Raw genomic sequence first — 19,136 nt, forward strand, 5'->3', positions numbered from 1 at the left:
AATAATAATAATAATAATAATAATAATACCAGTAAACTCTTATATAGAGTTATTTGCTTTTTTAATATATAAATTTATTTATTTATTTATTTTTGGCTGTGTTGGGTTTTCGTTGCTGCGCGTGGGCTTTCTCTAGTTGTGGCGAGCAGGGGCTACTCTTTGTTACAGTGCATGGGCTTCTCATTGTGGTGGCTTCTCTTGTTGCAGAGCACGGGCTCTAGGCACCCGGGCTCTAGAGCGCAGGCTCAGTAGTTGTGGCACACGAGCTTAGCTGCTCCGCGGCATGTGGGATCTTCCCAGACCAGGGCTCGAGCCTGTGTCCCCTGCATTGGCAGGCAGATTCTTAACCACTGCGCCACCAGGGAAGTCCCCAGAGTCATTTTAAATTCTGATTATTTTTTAACTAAGAAAGCTTTTTAGGGAAGGGAAATTAGTAATGTTATAAAATCAAGCAGTGGTAGTATGTCTAAACCTCAAAAAGGCTAGAATCAACTTTCAGAAGTCTGCAAAACCTGGTCTTGTGAGCATAATGAAGACTATGTCACCCTCTTATTTATTGAGCTCCTGATCTTGATTCCTAACAGGTAATAACTAGAATTGATGAAGATGAATGATGGTTGAAAGGAGGTGGGACTGTGTCATATTCAGATAACTGGGTCTTTCTGAAGCTAAAATGATACTAATAAATAGTTTTGTTCTCTGGACAGGCTTGAAAAGGAGAAAGCAGAAATTGAACGCATGCGAAACCTGACTGAGGAAGAGAGGCGAGCTGAGCTTCGGGCAAATGGCAAAGTCATTACCAACAAAGCTGTTAAGGGCAAATATAAGTTCTTACAGAAGTATTATCACCGGGGTGCCTTCTTCATGGTAAGAAGTGAAAAGAGAATGGGAAAATGGGGCAGTAGGAATAACTTCCCATTTCCCTGGTCCTGGGATGTTACTTCCACTTGCCAGTGGTCAGCTTTCTCATTTGCTTTTTGCCTCTGAAGAATATAAAACCAAATAGAGGAAAGCATTGGCAACAGGATTTTCAATGTAGCAGTAACTGTTCTCTTTTGGCCCCAGCTCTCAGGAGGAAATGATGTAACAGAAGAATTGAGGAACTGAAATAGTGATCTATATAGATACTAGACTGTTTGGGTTCCCCAAATCACTTAGATATCATTATCCATAGCTGAGTGAGAAATTTTGGTTATGAGAAAACCAGGCTCTGCATAGAGCTTTACATTAACTCATGTTTGGGTGGCATAAGTTTAATTTACTTCATTCTGTGCTGACAGAAAGTGACTAAGTCTAACCAAAAAAATTGTTAATTATCTAACCATTATGTGTAATGCCATCATCTTTGTTCTTCATATAAAAACCAAAGTCAAAATATCAGTCTGTTAACCCTGTATAAAGTGAAAAGGACTTCTTCCAAATTATTTAGGTTAGCACTAGTGATAATTCCTTAATAGAGAGATAGCAGGAAAGGGAATGGGAGAATTGGTTACATTTATTACTCTAATAGCATGTGGTATGTCAAACTATTTCCTGATGTTAAAGAAGTTTTTATCAAAAACTAGACTAGCTTTTTCAAATGCTGTATAGCAAACCTTAAATATCCCTACTACAGCTAATTCCTGCCTTTCACTGTAGAAGAATTTTAAAACTTCACTGGAGGATTCCTTACTCCTCTCCCTCCATAACCAGTTTCAGTCTATCTGCTCAGCAGGAAATGTTTGCTTATTATGTAGTTTTCCAGCCCATGTAGTTTTCAAGATAGGAGTCAGTGGAGATTATGAGTTACTTCTTACACTGCTTCAAAGTCATAAAATATCATTGCTTAAGCATTTCAGCAGCTTTAATAATCAAGCTCCTTAAGGAAGCAGTGCATTGCTGACTGTGATGGAAAGGTTTATGTGAGAGTCTTTTGGTGCACATACTCAAATATCAACTCTTCTCATCTGGACAAGGAGAGTGAAGTTGAAATGGCTTCTGAGATTAAATGAGGGACTCTCAGACTCTAACAAGGAGAAAAGTTGGTTTCATGAAAACTGTTTAATTGTCCTACCTTTAAATTGGCCTTTCTATAGCTGAAGGGAAAAGATTACTCCAAAATTATGTTTGGTTAAAGGACTCAGGTCTTCCATGAAACTTTCCTTAACCAAAATGTTACTGTTTTAATTCTTTCAGCACATATGTTTATGATCTGTATCATAACATCATAGTCTTACTTATATGTTGATTTCAAACTATTCTCTATAGTTATTGTTTTTGTGTTTTTTTGTTTGTTTGTTTGTTTTTTTGTGGTACGCGGGCCTCTCACTGTTGTGGCCTCTCCCGTTGTGGAGCACAGGCTCCGGACGCGCAGGCTCAGCGGCCACGGCTCACAGGCCTAGCCGCTCCGCGGCATGTGGGATCTTCCCAGACTGGGGCACGAACCCATGTCCTCTGCATCGGCAGGCAGACTCTCAACCACTGCACCACCAGGGAAGCCCTCTATAGTTATTTTATACAGTTCATTAAGTAAACCTTTTGAGCATTTACTGTATGAAGGGTACTACTGTTTAGCACAGCTACAGGTTATATAATCCTTGCCCTCAGAAGGCTTACAGTCTAATAATAGAGCTAAGGCAAATATCTACTGTAACATAAGGAACAGTGAAAGTACTAAGGGACTTCTGAAGAGAGAGGTGTTATATTTGGTAGAAGATTGAAAAGGGTAACATCAAGGAGGTGACATTTAAGATATATATACTTCCTGGAACTTCCCTGGTGGTCCAATGGCTAAGGCTCCATGCTCCCAATACAGGGGGCTCAGGTTTGACCCCTGGTCAGGGAACTAGATCCCGCATGCTGCAACTAAAAGAAAAAAAACATCCTGCATGCCGCAACTAAGGATCCCACGCGCTGCAAGGAAGATCCCACGTGCCGCAACTAAGACCCAGCCCAGCCAAATAAATAAATAAATAATTTTTTTTTTAAAGTTAAGATGTATAGACTTCCTGACATTCAGGGGGGTAGGAAGACATTCCATGTAAAGGAACAAGAGGTGGAGGCAAAAGTATTATCTGTAAAGGCAAGGAGTAGATTAAGGCTACATAGCATTTGGCCTTGACTAGTATACACAGAGGAACTGTACATATTTAATAAAGTAGAGAACCATTGAAAGTTTTTGAGCAGAACAGGTATAATGAGAGTTGTGTTCTAGAAACATTAATCCCACGAAATGTGTTAGATTGATTGCAGGGAAAAACTGTAATAACCCAGGTAATGAGAATCTAGGTAATTGAGAGAATGTTGGTCCTATTAACAGAAGTTAAGTCAGGAAGAGGCTGATTTGGAAAGGTTAGGGATACAGTTTTCACTTTAGATGTGAGTTTGAAATCCCAGAATACCCAAGCTAAGATGTGTATTGGGCAGTAGAAGAATCAGGATTGGAGATTTGGGAGGCCTGTACGAAGTTGAAATCATGTGAGTGAATGAACATGTTGAGTGCAGAGAAGAATATAGCCAACCTTCAGGAAATGTCTACACTTAGGAAGGAAAAAGACAACACAAGGGAAAAAAAGATTATCATCTCCTCAAATAGATGTAAGCTCTTGGTTCAATAGGTTCAATACCCTCTGCTTTCTTTTTATCCCTTGTTGTTAAATTTAATAAATTTGTAGTTTGAGGGACTTCCCTGGTGGTCCAGTGGTTACGACTCTGCGCTTCCACTGCAGGGGGCACGGGTTCGATCCCTGGTCAGGGAACTAAGATACCACATGCAGCACAGCACAGCCAAAAAAAATTAATTAATTAAAATAATAAAAAAGTTAAATGGTTTTAAAAAATGATCTCTAAAAAAAAATGTAGTTTGAATATATGAGAAATAAAACCACAAGATTGATAAGACTCTTTTCTACAGGATGAGGATGAAGAAGTATACAAGAGAGATTTCAGTGCACCTACCCTGGAGGATCATTTCAACAAAACCATTCTTCCCAAAGTCATGCAGGTATGGGGTACCTTAATGACATGAGAGAGAAAAGTAACGTATTGAGGGCTGTGACATGGTATGTCTGGTGGTATAACTCATCATCTATCCTAACAGGTCAAGAACTTTGGACGCTCTGGTCGTACCAAGTACACCCACCTCGTGGATCAAGACACCACCTCCTTTGACTCAGCATGGGGCCAAGAGAGTGCCCAGAACACAAAGTTCTTTAAACAAAAGGCAGCTGGGGTACGAGATGTATTTGAGCGGCCATCTGCCAAGAAGCGGAAAACTACTTAGAGATCAACTACTTATTCTTCCAACTGTGGGACACAAGGGGAAATCTCAGCATCTGGTCCTTGATTTGTTTTTACTACTATTTACATGGCCCCTGTATCCAGCCTGCTGAGCCTACTGCCATACTTGTGACACTGGGCAAACCTAGTCTTTGAGGTGCTTTGTGAGGTTTGGACTCATGCTGAGAAACCTGCAGAAAAGCACTGTCCAGGTAGGATTAGAGGCTCCCCACTTAGGACTATTTCTGAGAAATCTTCAACCTCATTACTGCTCTGGCTTCCCATATTCACTTGGGACTGTTCCAGGTTTCTTTTTCCAGCCCTTAGCTTGGGTTAGAAAAATGGATGGGCATGTAAGCGGACAATGCATTACTTCTACCGTACAGGAAATCTAAGCTCATTGAAACCTGTTTTGCATTTTTGGGGTAAATTTTTCTAGATGAACATTACTTTTTGATCCATTTATGTGTTTGTGTGTGTGTCAAGAAATAAAAGAATCATACACCAAGAGGTTTTTTAGCATACCAGAAATAAAATGTGCAGTCTGACAAGTATCTACCTATTAACTAAAATAAAAGACAGCAGGGAATTGTCAGGCAAATGATGTTTCACATTTTAATCATCCCCTTTGATCTCAGAAACCAGCACAGATGCTAGGCAGGCTGTATTGTAAGTGGCACCTAGATTTATTGCATGAGCAAATGTGTATGTGGTTGTCCTTGCTGTCTGAACTGTAGCTGTATATAGAACAAAACAGGACACATGAAATGAGGAATCCATGTAGCATACTAGTATCTTCTTGCCCAGCTCATATATCGAGGACACAGTGCTCTGAGTTGCAATGTAGCGACAACATGCTAGACGTCACTGGCAGAGTTTAATTTTTCCATTTAATATTTACCACATGACCACCGTGCATGTGGCAGAGCATTAGGAGTCTCAGGGGTTATAAGGGAAGACATTTAACCAGTGAGAAGACTATCTCTAAATTGCATTAAAAAATGAGAAGGGGGATACTTACCTGGTGGCACAGTGGTTAAGAATCCACCTGCCAATGCAGGGGACACGGATTCGAGCCCTGGTCCAGGAAGATCCCACATGCTGCAGAGCAACTAAGCCCATGTGCCACAACTACTGAGCCTACGCTCTAGAGCCCGCGAGCCACAGCTACTGAGCCCACATGCTGCAACTACTGAAGCCCATGCACGTAGAGCCCATGCTCCACAAGAGAAGCCACTGCAATGAGAACCCCGTGCATTGCAACCAAGAGTAGCCCCCGCTCCCCACAACTAGAGAAAGACCACACGCAGCAACGAAGACCCAACTCATTCAAAAATAAATATCTCTTTTTAAAAAATGAGACGACGATGCAGGGGAACCGGGTTCGTGCCCCGGTCTGGGAGGATCCCACATGCCGCGGAGCGGCTGGGCCCGTGAGCCATGGCCGCTGAGCCTGCGCGTCCGGAGCCTGTGCTCCGCAACGGGAGAGGCCGCAACGGAGGGAGGCCCGCATACCACAAAAAAAAAAAAAAAAAAATGAGACGGGCAAGGTCTTTTCACAATCTTTAAATGCCCCACTAGAAGAATCACTCATAAATCCTTAAATGTCCTAGAAAATACGAGTGCAAATAATTACTGTGAGGTAATAAACAGAGATAAATATAAGTCACTTGTATGTGTCAGAAGGAGAAACAATCTAATTATCCTTGAGCCAAAATGTGAGAGCTACATTCACCTGCTCATGAATTCTTACAACAACCTATCAGATCTATGTATCATTTTATAGTTGAGGAAACAAGTTCAACAAGGGTGAGTTGGTGATCAAAAATTTGATCAACTTTTAAAGTAAAATTGCTTTCTCTCCAGGTTAGAAAATGGAATCCAAGGTGTAAGTGTTGTGGTTCAGAAAATATTAAATCAAAATCTTTCATAAATTAATTCTATGTAAGACATAACCTTTGATAACTTCTATTGTAGTTACCATGTTCCCACCTCAGTACCTAAATTCTAACTCACAGTGGCTTATGAACTGGATTGGTGACTTAAAACTATATACAGTGGCTCCTAGGCAGGTACTGGCCTTTCAGCTGTTCATAAGCTACCCTAGAGATACATGCCATGGAGTACAATACACTTTGCTGAGACCCTTAAGTGTACCTTGAATGCTGTTGAGAACTAGTCATATGAATGAGCCTGATCTGCCACACAGCATCTGCATCTGAACATGAGGTACTATTCTACACTGATCCTTCACATAGGTTCATTAAGGGTTATACTCCAACATGTAAATTTCTCACAATAAAATACAATATGATACACATTGCACTTGATCCAAAATGAAAAAACTGCAACTTGGAAAAAAAAAAAAGACATCTTTATTGAAATAAGTTAATCCAGTGGGTAGGTCTGAGAAAACACAAATCAATTGGTTAGGGCAATAAGAGCCTCTACCACGTTGCCCATGTGTTCCCTCAAGCTCCGTTCTGCTGCTGCTCGCGAGATCTCCATCTCTGTCATCTGCAGGAAAAGGATCAATGATTTTACCTAAGTCTCCTCCCGGGCATTAATGTGCCAGCAAAACATGAGGAGTCTACTTGTTTCAGGAAACAACCCAAATTAAACAAAGAAACCTCCCCCACGCATACACTAGTTAGACGTTACTACTCACTATCAGCTCCAGATCTTCCTTCTTGATGGTGACTTTTGCCAGTTCCTTCTCCCTGCAAATATTCATGTACTTAGTCCTCATTCTTTACCTCCACCATAAACTCCCAGAAAGGATTTTTTTCCATCTGTGCCTTACAAATAAATGACTCCTGATAACTACTGTTGACTGAAAATACAAAACGACTCCCACCCTCTCACCTAACATCCCATCCCATCCCCTGGAATATTTACAGCAGGCAGCAGGTGTTGCCAGGAGGCCTTTCCTTCCACCAACAAGAGTAAAGTTGTAAATCTTAGATCTGCAGAAATGGGTGATAGAGTTGAAGAACAGTACAAGGTACAAAGGCCTAACGATGGCTTTTTTCGTCTGGGGTATGAGAGGGGCCCGTAGGTAAAACGACTTACCGCTCCTGTTTGGCTTTCTGCTCCCGGGACCGTCTATCCCCAATCACGGACATGGCCTAAGGGAAAGAAAGATCTAGTTACTGTTCTGCTACACACAATTCCTAATAATCTAAAATACCAGTAACAAGCGGGTGAGGTGTGTATTCACGATGACGAGCGTACCAGGAACCGGGGCCTACGTTTAATTCAACTCTGTGCACCTGAGACCCATTTTAAACCCAATCTCCATCAAGTTTCTTTTCGCAAGCGGCGGGCTCCAATGACGGTTCAGTTTCCCTCTTGCCTCCTCCCACCATAGAGATGGAGACCCGTCCTGGAGCTGACCTTCCAGTTTCAGCCTCCCAAGCCCCTTCTGCTCTCATCCCTCCCAGACAGGCTCCCGGCCAACCTCACCGTCTCCAGATTGGAACTCTGGATCTCCTTCTCTTCTGCATAGTCAGTGACTCGCTCCAGGTCCGCCGCCCCACTGTCATGTTTCCGTGGCTTCTCTGGAGGCCGCTCCGGGCCGCTGGTCTCAGTCTCCAACTCTAGCTCCACGTCCCCCTCGGTCGCCATGTCGATCCCACCGCGCCGCCCCAGAGGCCCGGCCCCGCCTCAGGAAGACTTCCGGTAACTGCCTCGCAACTTCCTCCGGGAGAGGAGGCGGGACCGGCCCTGGGCCACACCTTCTTTGGTGCTCTGGTTCTAGAAGCTTCAGCGAGGAAACCAGTACGCCTCTCAGACTTCCTTTCGGGCTTCTAGTGTTGCTTTCTGCCAGGCCGTGTCCCAGACCTAACCCGTCACCACTCCAGGCCTTCCCATCCTTCCCTCCTCTTCACCTAGGTCCAGCCCACACACCCCAAGGAATTCTGTTCAAGATGGATGACGTCTAATCCTAAACCAATTAAGAATGCTAATCTACAAACCAGATATGCAAACTGCTCCCTAATCTGGGGAGAACAGACTGAGTGGCCCAAGGATCCTGGGGAGAATGTAGTTTCACAGGTACATTTGCATTTACCACATCCTGAAGGTCGGTGTTCTTTTCCTGATGTCCCTCCCCATTCTGCCTTAAACTGGGTGACCAGCCCCGGCACAGCAGGAGTCCAATGGGCTGAGGACAAAAGAAAGCTACTACTTTCTCATCTGCCTTCCATCTGGTGGACCTGGGCCTAATCCCTGGGATAAGGATGGTGGGTGCAAAGGCAGTCACAAGCCCCAGCACCTCCCTCCGCCTGGCACAGCAACGCAGTGGAGTCAGCAGTGTCACAGTGAGTCTTCCCTTCTATCAGGTGAGAGGGTACTTGGGCAGAGAGCTTCCTGGAGCAAGCGCTATCTGAAAAAGTGGAAGGGAATGGTGGCTGAAGCTGGGGAGGAAAACCCATGGGAGCTGATAAAGATGATAGGCCTTCCTTTCACTTGTGAGGCCCTTCTGCTTCTTTGCCTCTAAGACTACTGATCATTAAACCTCTCCTCCCATGTACCCGGTACCGGATGTTTAGATCCTGGGAAAGATTAGAGGCCAGATGTGACTTAGGCTTTTAGAAAGTTCTGCTCAAGCCTGCAGTTAAGCTCTTATGATGAAAGCTCTACTTGATGTCAGTGGAAGGCAATCCTAAATAGCTTGGAACCAGACAGTCTGAGAATTCCTGAGTGAAAGGAGAGGAGAAGGGAGGGGGAAATTTTGGAATTCAGCCTCTTGGGTTAACCTCACATGTACATTAATGTAAGCCTTTCCTCAGCAAATCTCCACCTTGCTGCCCTGCATCTGCTCTACCCTCAGGTGCTCTGCTGTGGGCCTGCTCCCTGTACCTGCTGCTGCCATTCTAGGTGGCCCCCTCTCACGGAGTCTCCTTGTAGCCGCCTGTTCTACATCCTCCTCCATGTGGGGACCTCAGCAGTCTGCTGCCTCCTGCTGTCAAGGATGGTAGTGGAAAGAGTTTGGGGCAAGGCACATGGGGTAAGTGGGAGGAGGTTGGGGTGCAGCAGGACAGGATAAAAGGAGAAACCCTGAGATAAACAAGAGATTCAGGTTGGGGGAAGGGGACAAATGAGTTGGACATACCCATAAGAAGGTACTTCTCTATGCATGATGACTTGCCCAGCCATTTCTCACATGTACCTTCCCTCCAGATCCAGATGCCCTAAGGGCTGTGTGCCCATCTGTTTGGCCACTCTCACTGCCCAGTGCTCAGCGGCTCTGGGGCTGTATACTGAGTACGTGCAGGAACTGCCACCTTCCACCTGCTGCAGGCTGTGCTGTTGGTCGACCTCCACTCCCCCACCAGCCTGAGAGCGCAGCTGCATAAGAGGTGTGTGTGTATTCTTTGGGTGGGGAGGGGATGAGGAGGGAAGTAGACATAAGCTGAGTAAAGGAAATTCCAAGATGAAGTAATAGCACTGTAAAAAGACAGAAAACAGGTTTAAGTCCCTGCTTCCACTATACTTGCTGTGTGACCACAAGCCACACACGTATCCTCTTTGACATTCTAGTTTCTGAAATGGAGATAACAGTGGGGTTACTATATGGAAATCTTTTGTCAACTCTAAAACATTGTCCGGATGTTTTTATTTAGGTATCTGAAAGTCAGAATTTCGAATGGGCTGTGATGGGCCCATCTCCAGCCCCTCTCACATGGGACTGGTTCCTCCCTTCCTATACTTAGTTGTCTCTTCTCTCTCTTCCTATAGTTCTGCTTTCTCCTTTGCCTTCCTCCATTGGCACTGTTCACTCTCCTTTGCCTTTTCTTCTGAGTCTGGTTTTCTCTTACCCTCTTAACCAGCTTCTGGCTCCTCAAGCTGCTGTTCCTGCTAGGTCTCTGTGCTGTTGCCTTCCGCATGCCTGATGAACATCTCTTCCCAGGTACCTTCCATCTCATCCTGATCAGCAGAAGTAAGCTAAAAGATTTTCTAAGAAAAAAAGAGGGTAGGAAGAGGACCAGGAGTAATGATATGATCAGCTACATTTTCCCACTGGTGCCTCACTTGCAGCCTGGCATTACATTGGCATCTGTAAAGGCTTCACATTCATCCTGCTGCAGTTGGTGCTTTTTACAGCCTTTGCCCATTCCTGGAACAAGAACTGGTAAGAAGGACATAACCCTAAAGGCTTCCTGGGAAGTCTGACATTACTAGACCCAGTTGGGTTGGGCAAAGGACATGACAGGTTGATGGTCTCAGAGCTTCCCACTAAGCAGTATCAAAAAGCTCAGGAATGTGAAATGACTGTGGGCCAGGTGGGATGGGTAAGTCTCACCAGTCTTCTGGAAGAAGGGGAATAGTTGATAATGGGTAAAAAGAAGAGTTGGAGCCCCGAGCCATCACCCACCTCCCACCCCGAGGCAAACAGGTGCAGCCCAAGACTGCCGCTGGTTCCTAGCTGTGCTGCTGACCACCCTAGGATTCTGCAGCATGGCAGGTGTAGCAGCTGTGCTCCTGTTCCACTACTACACACACCCAGATGGCTGCCTACTCAACAAGATGCTGCTTAGTCTGCACCTGTTGCTGTGGTCTCCTCTCCTTCCTCTCCATCGCTCCCTGCATCCGCCTCAGTGGATACATGCCTTGCAACATTCCAGATTTGGGGGACCTTTAGTATAGCAAATTTCATTAGCCTCCCTATCTCAGTCAATTCTCTGTTTCCCCAAAGGGTTGGGGGACAGAAGTACAAGTGAGGGTAGAAGTAAAGGAAATTACTACCCTGTAGGCTAAAGCAAGGATTCCCATTCTCCCCAGAGTAGCTCCACTCTGGCCTTCTACAAGCCTCTGTCAACAGCTGCTATATCATGTACCTTACATTCTCTGTGCTGTCCAGCCGTCCTCCAGAGTGGTAAGGATAGAACATGGATTTCCCCATGCTAAAACCTTTTTTGCTCCTGCCAAATACCTCTTTGTTCTTACCACCTTCCTCTTCTGTTGCCCCTTCTCAGTAATCCTTCAAGGACAGAATCACTCTGTGCCTGCCTGGCCTGAGTAAAATGGAATCCCAAACACCAGATACTTCTCTGGCAGTGTTGAGTGCTGGCATCATGTATGCTTGTGTGCTTTTTGCTTGGTGCATAAAGGTGTCAAGGGAAAGGTGTGAGAGAAGGGAGGATGCTCAGGACAGGGAATGATGGTCAGGAGACTGGGACCACGATTTATTTAAACTTTAGAGCAAGATAAGAGGAAAGCTCCCCATGAACAAAAACAACTTCTAAGAATAGCACTTGTCAGATGATCTGTATGAGGTGAAGGGGGTAGGGGAAATGACGAGAATTTTTAAATGTATAAAGACTTCAGGGCCCTCACATGAAAAGATTTCTAAATCTTTGGCGGAAAAGGGCTCCAGGGGCACAGTACCCTCCTGAGAGTTACTAATATGGACCAACCAGCTAGCAGTAAATGCCCTCAGGCAATCCTCCTGCTATCTGACTGGACCAGCTTGAGAACCATCTCTTCCTTCTCAGCAGTGAGGCTTCCTACCTTGCTGAGGTATTTGGGCCCTTGTGGACTGAAAAGGTTTAACAGCTGTGAGATCCAGGTGAGGATGGAGCGCTCAATATCCCCAATACCCCTCCCCCCTCACACATAGTCACAGACACACACACATCCTATCAACTTCTACCCAGAATGCTCAGATTCTAGCTGCTATTACCTTTTATTGAGTACCCACAATGTGCTAGGCACTGTGCTAGATACTTTACATACATAATCTCATTTAATTTAATCCTCACAACAACCCTGTGAGGTAGGTATTTGCTCCATTTTACAAATGGAGAAATTGAGGCACAGAAGGTTAAACATCTTACCAAAGTTCCCATAGCCAGTTATATACTGAAGCTAGAATTTGAACCCAGGTGTGCCTCCACTTTTTACACCACACCAATCTTTTCAAAGAGGAGTTTCCTATACTGTTACCCATTCTTTTTAAAGTCATTCCAAAACATGCTGCCTTTTGTTTTTACAAAAGCCCTCACTCTGTTTCTGCTGCCCTGAAACAGTGGAGCCAGAGGAAGGTGAGTGTCAAGTGAGGATCCGTAAGTGTAGATTTCTGCAGAGTGCCAAAGAGCCCTCAAGTGCCTTCACAAAAGATGGGGGAGGAGGGAAGAGGTGTTTCAGCAGCAATGCTGCCAGCAGTCCTTTCCTCTCTCCAGGGCAAAGAGGTGGGGCTGCCAGGCCAGCTAACCAAGAGACCGCTCCAGCTCCTCCAGTGCAAGCCCAGCAGCTTTCCTATAGCTATTCTGCCTTCCACTTCGTCTTCTTCCTTGCATCACTCTACGTCATGGTTACCCTCACCAACTGGTTCAGGTAGGATGGAGGCGGGCCTGGGACACTCTTCTGAAAACCTAGTTGATTTAGGGAAAGAGCAATTCAAGGCCAGTCCCAAGTTCTCAGGACACACACATGCTGGGTCTACCATATACCATACTCTTCGGTGGGGTGACAGGACAGATCTAAAAGTCATGGCCCTGCAGATTCTCTAACCAGAGACCTTGGTTCCACAGCTATGAGGGAGCGGAACTGGAAAAGACTTTCACCACGGGTAGCTGGACTACCTTCTGGGTCAAGGTTGCCTCATGCTAGGCCTGTGTACGCCTCTATCTGGGGCTGCTACTGGCACCATTCTGTTGGTCCCCAACCCAGGACCCCCAGCCTCCTCTTATCTTCAGGTGACACTGTCATGGCATCAGTATTGCCAGATAACAAATATCCAGTCTAGGTACTTTTAACAAACTGGGGTTCCCTTCAAGTTGTACCCCTAGTGTTGACTCACAGGAGCTGTCCAGCCCAACAAATACCTCAAGGACATAATGGGTAGTTACCTCCCTTTAGGCTAAAGTCAGTAGTATGTCTGACTTGAAAAAAGTGGCCATACACACCCTAATGCCCTGGGCAGAGTATCTGACACACTGGATCTACTGTTACGTCTTCACCCCAGCTCAAAAGCCTGACTCCCAAGTCAACAGCTCAGGAACCAGCAGAAAGTGCGGCACCAGCTCCTTCCTGGCTCTCATGGTGGAGATGGGGGCAGGGAAAGACCAACAGGGACTGAAGACTTACTTGGCTCTGCCCTTGGAGATAAAAAGGAAAATAAGGAATTCAGCCCTGGGTACAGGGATTTAAGAAGCCCAGAACACTAGAACAAACCAGGACACAGGAAGAAAGGAGCACAGAGACTACCCTAGGTTTTAATCCTGATGTTGAGGTCAAAGGAAATGGGATGACAGAAACCACCCTCACATGAGGAATGACAGAACAGAAGAGAATGTGAACACTTGAGAGCAGCTAACCATGGGAAGTCAGTGAGCAGCAGGATCTGGGCCAACTTCCAAGCAGGCAAACAAACTGAGGAAGAATGAGGAAGAGGGGCATAAACTTAGGTCTTGCAGCCTTCCTTCTTAGGACCTCAACTCCATCCGTAGGATGATGTTCAGGGTCTGAGTGGGGGACAAAAAAAATCACAGAAAAGAAGTCCCTAAGGCTCTTAGAGGATTTCTCTACCACATACCCAGAATACTTGTTTGTTGCAGTACAAAAAAGAATTTTTTCCTGTGATGTTTCACTTAGTCTACATATCCACATCCTTTTAGAGTCTGAAGTTCTCTCCCCTCTTGGTGGGAAAGGGCAGCCATTCCTCCATCCCCATCCCCCCAAATCCCCAGTCAAACCAGGCGCTCAAGGAATTACAAAGCTACTTTTAATACTTTGGGGTGAGCCCCACAGGAATAAAAAACACTGGGAAGGGGTAACCCCCTCACCCCCAGGAGTGGCCCAGGGGGAGAGAGGCTACCTGAGGGGAAGGAAGCACAAAAGGGACTCGCTGCAGACTCAGGGCAAAGGGAATGCCATCGGTGCTGGGACCTGTGAGCACTACAGGAGAAAACGCGAGCGTGGTGGGACTGGCTCCAGGCACACAGGCGAAGGGCAAGAGGGTTGGACACGAAGCCACAAAGCTACTTGGGTTCCTCCTTCTTCTCGTTTGCCTTTTTCTGCTTCTGCTGCATGATCTCCGAGTCCCTGGGGGTAGAGATGATGGGGCACTGGGAGGTACCAGAGGGCAAAAGGGACAAGATGCAGGGGGATGAAGGGCACAAAGGATAAGATGGAAGTGGATGGGACAAAATTCAGCATGTGGCTGCTGTATTCCCACCCTAGGAGAACAAGAGGAAGAGAGCTGAGGCTCAAAAGGCAATCAGTCTCTGGCTATTGCCGGAGGGGTGAGAAGTCTGGCCACACAGGCCCAAGGCTATTCTGTGCTGAGTACCACACCCAGCAACACCAGTGAGAAGGCTGGGAGAAGGGAGGACAAATGAACAGCAAGGAGGGCCAAAAGTACTGGGCTGTCATAACCACCACTGCATCTGAAATGTGAAGCTCCCTGCCCTTGCCCTTAAGGTCAGACCCGGGGGCACTCAGAATTCAGACCGAGGGCAGCACCCGCCCCAGTCCCTTCCTATAAGGCTGTAAGCTAACAATTTAGAGGGTGAGAGGAATAAAACCCTAGAGGAAACAATGCACTCTGCCCCTCACGACTAGTCCAGATGTAAGCTCTGAGCTAACTCTCTTTCCAGGTACAGCCCTTGGTCTAAACCCAGGTCTCACCCCACCCCTCCCCTCCCCTCCCCTCCCTGGGGCTACCTCTGCTTGCGGGCGGCAGCAGAAAGCCCGTCATCTCGGCGCTTTCCCTTAACCGAGTCGCTCTGCTTTTTCATATTCTTCTGGCGGGCGAGCTCGCGCTGGTTACCGCCTAGAAAAAGAAGATAAAAGGTGAGACGCGAAGGCCTTTCTGCCCACACACCGACGACCCTTTCCCTTCACCGGACACTCGTAGGGTCCAACACTTCATTCCCGGGGCGCCGACACCGGCCCTTTTCGGGGCCTAGGCTGCAGATTGGGCGGAGTGGGGAGCTGCCACGGGGCAGGTCAAAGTGGGGAGTGGACGGAGGACGGTCCTGAGGAGAAGAGTGCTTCGAATTTCGGGGCAGCATGGGGGCCCAGACAGGGGGTGGCGGTATGTGTACACGGTCTGGGTCTCTGTGGGGGATGGGCAGGGATCTGGAATGGGGGGCTCTGGGTCTATAACAGGGGCGCAGGGCTTTTTCCCACACCGCAGAGCGTCGGGGAGGGCCTTTGCCTGACGAGGTGGGGAGGTTCTCAAGAAGTGTCTCGGTGGGCAAAGGGTCGACTTCCGGGCTCCAAGTGTGAGGGTCGCTAAACAGCGCTCCTACAGAAAGGTCTCGTTGGGGAAGGCAAAATGAGGTCAATGCCGAGGTTCGGCAGTCATGTTTAGGATGGAAAAGGAGAAAAGGGCAAGAGGAGGGGGTCTCAGTGCTCACGGGTCATGGCGACGGCAGCAGCTCCGGCCTGCCTCCGTTGCGTCCCCTCGTTCAGTACGACGTTGCAGGCCCCGCCCCTTTCTCGAAGCGTAACGAAGTTGTCTTTTTTCCTCTCCGCCCCTTCGCGCCCGGGAGCCGATTCCCATTGGGCAGGAAGAAACACGTGGGGACCGCGAGCCACGCTGGAGCTCGGGCGGATAAGGGGCGGAGGTTCGCAGGCCGAGCGCGCTGCGTGGGGCGGGGCTTTCCGAGCAAGTCGTTAGGTCGGGAGGGGAGAAAGTAGGCCAGGTCACGTGGGCAGAGTGGGGGTGGGAGGGGTGCGGGTAGCTATGTGGTGCTCCCGCGGGCTTGGGCACGTGACCTGGCAGAGTGTCCTCCTGCGGGGACGGTTTGGGACACGGACAGACTCACTTAGAGGGAACGTTGGGAGAACAGAGGGCTGGGGGTTCGTGGGGGCTGAAATGGTCCAGCCGGTACTGTTACCAAGACTCTGGGACTAAACTTGCCCCTGTTACCTAGGATCCCCCCCAACCAACCACCTGTTTAGACACTTGAGTTTGCATACTATATAAAATCGTGTACAAACGCAACTTCAGAAGCCCTTTTTCTAACCACATTGTTCCCCCATCCCAAACCCCTCCAGTATAGAAATTCGCATCCGCATCCCATATGTCCTAAAAGTTTGGTCCTGTTCATATCCCCATAGAAGCTTCAAATATGTAGCTTGGAAGTATTGGAGGACCCCAAAATCACGGACTATGGAGTTGGATCAGGGACTAAGAGATTGGAAAATCCACATACTATGTCCATTTCTCCCTCTGGCATTTCCCCACTGTACTGTACTATCTCCTCCATCTCCACCAACCACACCTGGTTTGTAATTCGCAATTGAATAGGGCGGGAAGCTTAGATTTCCCACTAAAATCTTTCTCATTCCCAGTTTCGCTAATCTGTGTACAAGACTCCCCACCAGTCCCGAGGAATTCACGAGATAAAGGAGAAATGCTTAGGAAATCTCACAGGAAAGGACTGGTTGTAAATTTTAACTTGTGATTCTCTCCAGCTAGTGCCCACAGCAGAACCAAGCTGAGGCTGGCACTTCAGACTGGCTTCTTTCTCAACATAGAGCTGAGGGAAGACAATAAACCTCATTCAGTACCATCCTCACAATTTTTGCCATACCGAGGTATCACTTGAACTACTACTATTTATTATTATTTTTTTTTTGGCTGTGCTGTGTGGCCCCACCAGGGACTGAACCTGGGCCTCCGCAGTGAAAACACCAAATCCTAACCACTAAACCACCAGGGAACTCCCTGTATCAGTTTCAAATGAAGGATATAACCCAAACTTCATATTCCTTTAGTAAATTTAAAATCAGTATCGGGCTTCCCTGGTGGCGCAGTGGTTGAGAGTCCGCCTGCCGATGCAGGGGACACGGGTTCGTGCCCTGGTCCGGGAAGATCCCACATGCCGCGGAGCGGCGGCCGCTGAGCCTGCACGTCCGGAGCCTGTGCTCTGCAACGGGAGAGGCGACAAGAGTGAGAGGCCCACGTACCACAAAAAAAAAAAAAAAAAAAAAAAAAAATCAGTATCACCTGCCCACAAACGGAAAGTAACTATAAAAGGAAATACAATGAAAAGGAAATATTTTATTAAGTTCTACCAAAATAACATCAATGTCAAAGCTACTGGGGCTTCCCTGGTGGCGCAGTGGTTGAAAGTCTGCCTGCCGATGCAGGGGACACGGGTTCGAGCCCTGGTCTGGGAGGATCCCACATGCCGCGGAGCAACTGGGCCCGTGAGCCACAATTACTGAGCCTGCGCATCTGGAGCCTGTGCTCCGCAGCAAGAGAGGCCGCGATAGTGAGAGGCCTGCGCACCGCGATGAAGAGTGGCCTCCGCTTGCCACAACTAGAGAAAGCTCTCGCACAGAAACGAAGACCCAACACAGCCATAAATAAATAAATGTTTAAAAAAAAATTACTCAGAGTTTAAAAAAAAAAAAAAAAGCTACTGAACCTGGGGCCTGCCCTCTCTTTCTCAGAGAGAGAAATTAACAAGTGTTATAGAGGTAATAAGGCATAAGTCTCCCAAACTGAAGCTTTTTCTTGACATCATCAGAATATTGAAAAGCATTTAATTTTTATACTTTCAGTGTTACTTAACTGCTATGTCTCTATACTATTAAAATTACTTCTTATATCACCAGTGGCATATATCCCACCCTTTGGTACATACCAAATGTAATAGATCAACATTGGTGGCACACATAACAATTTGTAAATTCTGACTCTGTTACTTACTGGATTTGATTTTGGACAATCATTTTTTCCATGCTTCAATTCCTTTATATGAAAAATGGGAATAATATCTACCCCTTAGTGTTGTGGAAAAGATTAATATAGATAACTTAATATAAAGGACTTGGCCCATAATAGGCATTTGGTTAATGTCCTCTCCATCTCCCTTCGGCAAGTCCTAACACTTCCTCTTCATTCTCCAAATTCCTCTAACTCCTGAGTAGTAGCCAGTCTCTGAAATGGCCCTTAATGATCCCTCCCTTCTGGTATTCACATCCTTGTGTAATCCTCTCCCACACTAAATCAGGGTTGGTCTATGTGACCAATAGAATATGGCAGAAGTGATGGTATCACTTCTGATGCTAAAAGACATTGCAGATTCTGCTTTCCTTTCTCTCTTGGATCAGTGGCTCAGGGAGAGCCAGCTGCTATGTCAGGAGGAGAGGCCCATGTGGTGAAGAACTGTGGCCACTGGCCAACAGCCAGAGGGCAGAGAAAATACCTCCACTTTAACTTAGCAGGAGGTTGAGACTTAGGGACCCAAGGCTCTGAGAGAAGGAGGTGAGGCAGGATTTAGGGACCCCACATATAAAGTGAGAAGACGAGGAAACTGGACTTCAAGGGTGGGGACAGCATCTGCAGACCTATAGCAACAGACTGACCACAGTTCACAAAAAGAATTTGGACTATCTGGCTTTCTAGCCCCAAGGTTCCAATGGGTGCCCTTGAATATAGAGAGACTACAGAACCAGCCCCATGGAGGAAACTGAGCTAGCCAGGCATGAGTGAAATAGTGCAGGATGAGGAAGCAAGTTCTCTTTTGGCACCTGCTACCTCTTTATCAACTCCAGCTGCTCAGGTGGGTGAGAGAGTGGAACAACCCTGTAACCAGTCTCCTCTTATTAACTCACCCCACTCTACCCCCATGCTCAAGAGTCTATTTCCAATCCTAACAGAACCTAGGCTGGTTGCCACACCTCCCTCCAGTCTAACTTTTCCAGTAATTGCCAAAGAAATCACTCACTCTTTCAACAAATATTCATTGTGTTATGCACCAACAATGTACCAACTACTCCATTAGTCATTAGGTATACAGTGATGAACAAAACATGTATATCTCCATACTCACGGAACATATAGTGTAGAGAAGAAAACAGCTCTCTCTATATATATAATAAATATATAGGTATTTCTGTGTGTGTGTGTG

The 19,136-nt window shown here is 46.6% G+C and overlaps 4 protein-coding genes across 9 annotated transcripts in view; 2 read left to right on the forward strand and 2 right to left on the reverse strand.

The window, feature by feature from the left end:
• Positions 1-4,811, forward strand: part of MFAP1 (microfibril associated protein 1) — a 13,127-nt gene extending 8,316 nt beyond the window's left edge. The window contains exons 7-9 of the mRNA XM_007114223.2: positions 708-867; positions 3,893-3,982; positions 4,079-4,811. Of these exons, the coding sequence (XP_007114285.1) occupies positions 708-867; positions 3,893-3,982; positions 4,079-4,261 (433 nt within the window). The 3' untranslated portion in view covers positions 4,262-4,811. The remainder of the gene's footprint in view (positions 1-707; positions 868-3,892; positions 3,983-4,078) is intronic.
• Positions 4,812-6,609: 1,798 nt separating this feature from the next.
• Positions 6,610-7,935, reverse strand: HYPK (huntingtin interacting protein K). Of its 2 annotated transcripts, XM_007114222.3 has the most exons (4): positions 7,723-7,935; positions 7,330-7,385; positions 6,926-6,977; positions 6,610-6,774 (listed from the first exon to the last, which is right to left on the reverse strand). In XM_007114222.3, exons 1-4 carry the CDS (start codon positions 7,882-7,884, stop codon positions 6,679-6,681), a joined length of 366 nt encoding a protein of 121 aa, XP_007114284.1. In that variant the 5' UTR covers positions 7,885-7,935; the 3' UTR covers positions 6,610-6,678. The 2 variants fall into 2 exon arrangements, with proteins under 2 accessions (XP_007114284.1, XP_054944242.1); XM_055088267.1 differs by lacking the exons at positions 6,610-6,774; positions 7,330-7,385 and having other exon boundaries at positions 6,918-6,977; positions 7,723-7,923.
• A 93-nt stretch (positions 7,936-8,028) lies between these two features.
• Positions 8,029-13,163, forward strand: SERINC4 (serine incorporator 4). The gene is given in 15 exon segments (XM_024117767.3): positions 8,029-8,600; positions 9,092-9,268; positions 9,442-9,620; positions 10,092-10,171; positions 10,300-10,393; positions 10,650-10,805; positions 10,807-10,859; positions 11,044-11,135; positions 11,234-11,259; positions 11,261-11,362; positions 11,757-11,813; positions 12,241-12,305; positions 12,444-12,597; positions 12,795-12,978; positions 12,980-13,163. Coding segments are annotated over 15 exon segments (1,551 nt in total). The 5' UTR covers positions 8,029-8,498; the 3' UTR covers positions 13,010-13,163.
• SERF2 (small EDRK-rich factor 2) lies at positions 12,503-15,753 on the reverse strand. 5 transcript variants are annotated; one of them, XR_003681808.2, is made up of 6 exons: positions 15,627-15,753; positions 14,929-15,037; positions 14,081-14,330; positions 13,581-13,727; positions 13,170-13,361; positions 12,547-12,635 (listed from the first exon to the last, which is right to left on the reverse strand). XR_003681808.2 is itself a non-coding variant. In XM_028495369.2 (4 exons), the coding sequence occupies exons 1-4, from the start codon at positions 15,631-15,633 to the stop codon at positions 13,689-13,691; spliced, it is 405 nt and encodes a 134-aa protein (XP_028351170.1). In that variant the 5' UTR covers positions 15,634-15,753; the 3' UTR covers positions 13,452-13,688. The 5 variants fall into 5 exon arrangements, 3 of the variants coding, with proteins under 3 accessions (XP_028351170.1, XP_007114280.1, XP_028351171.1); XR_003681809.2 differs by lacking the exon at positions 13,170-13,361 and having other exon boundaries at positions 12,503-12,635; XM_028495369.2 differs by lacking the exons at positions 12,547-12,635; positions 13,170-13,361 and having other exon boundaries at positions 13,452-13,727.
• Positions 15,754-19,136: the final 3,383 nt, after the last annotated feature.

Source organism: Physeter macrocephalus, chromosome 11 (genome assembly GCF_002837175.3).
Source record: "Physeter macrocephalus isolate SW-GA chromosome 11, ASM283717v5, whole genome shotgun sequence".
Classification (NCBI taxonomy): Eukaryota; Metazoa; Chordata; class Mammalia; order Artiodactyla; family Physeteridae; genus Physeter; species Physeter macrocephalus.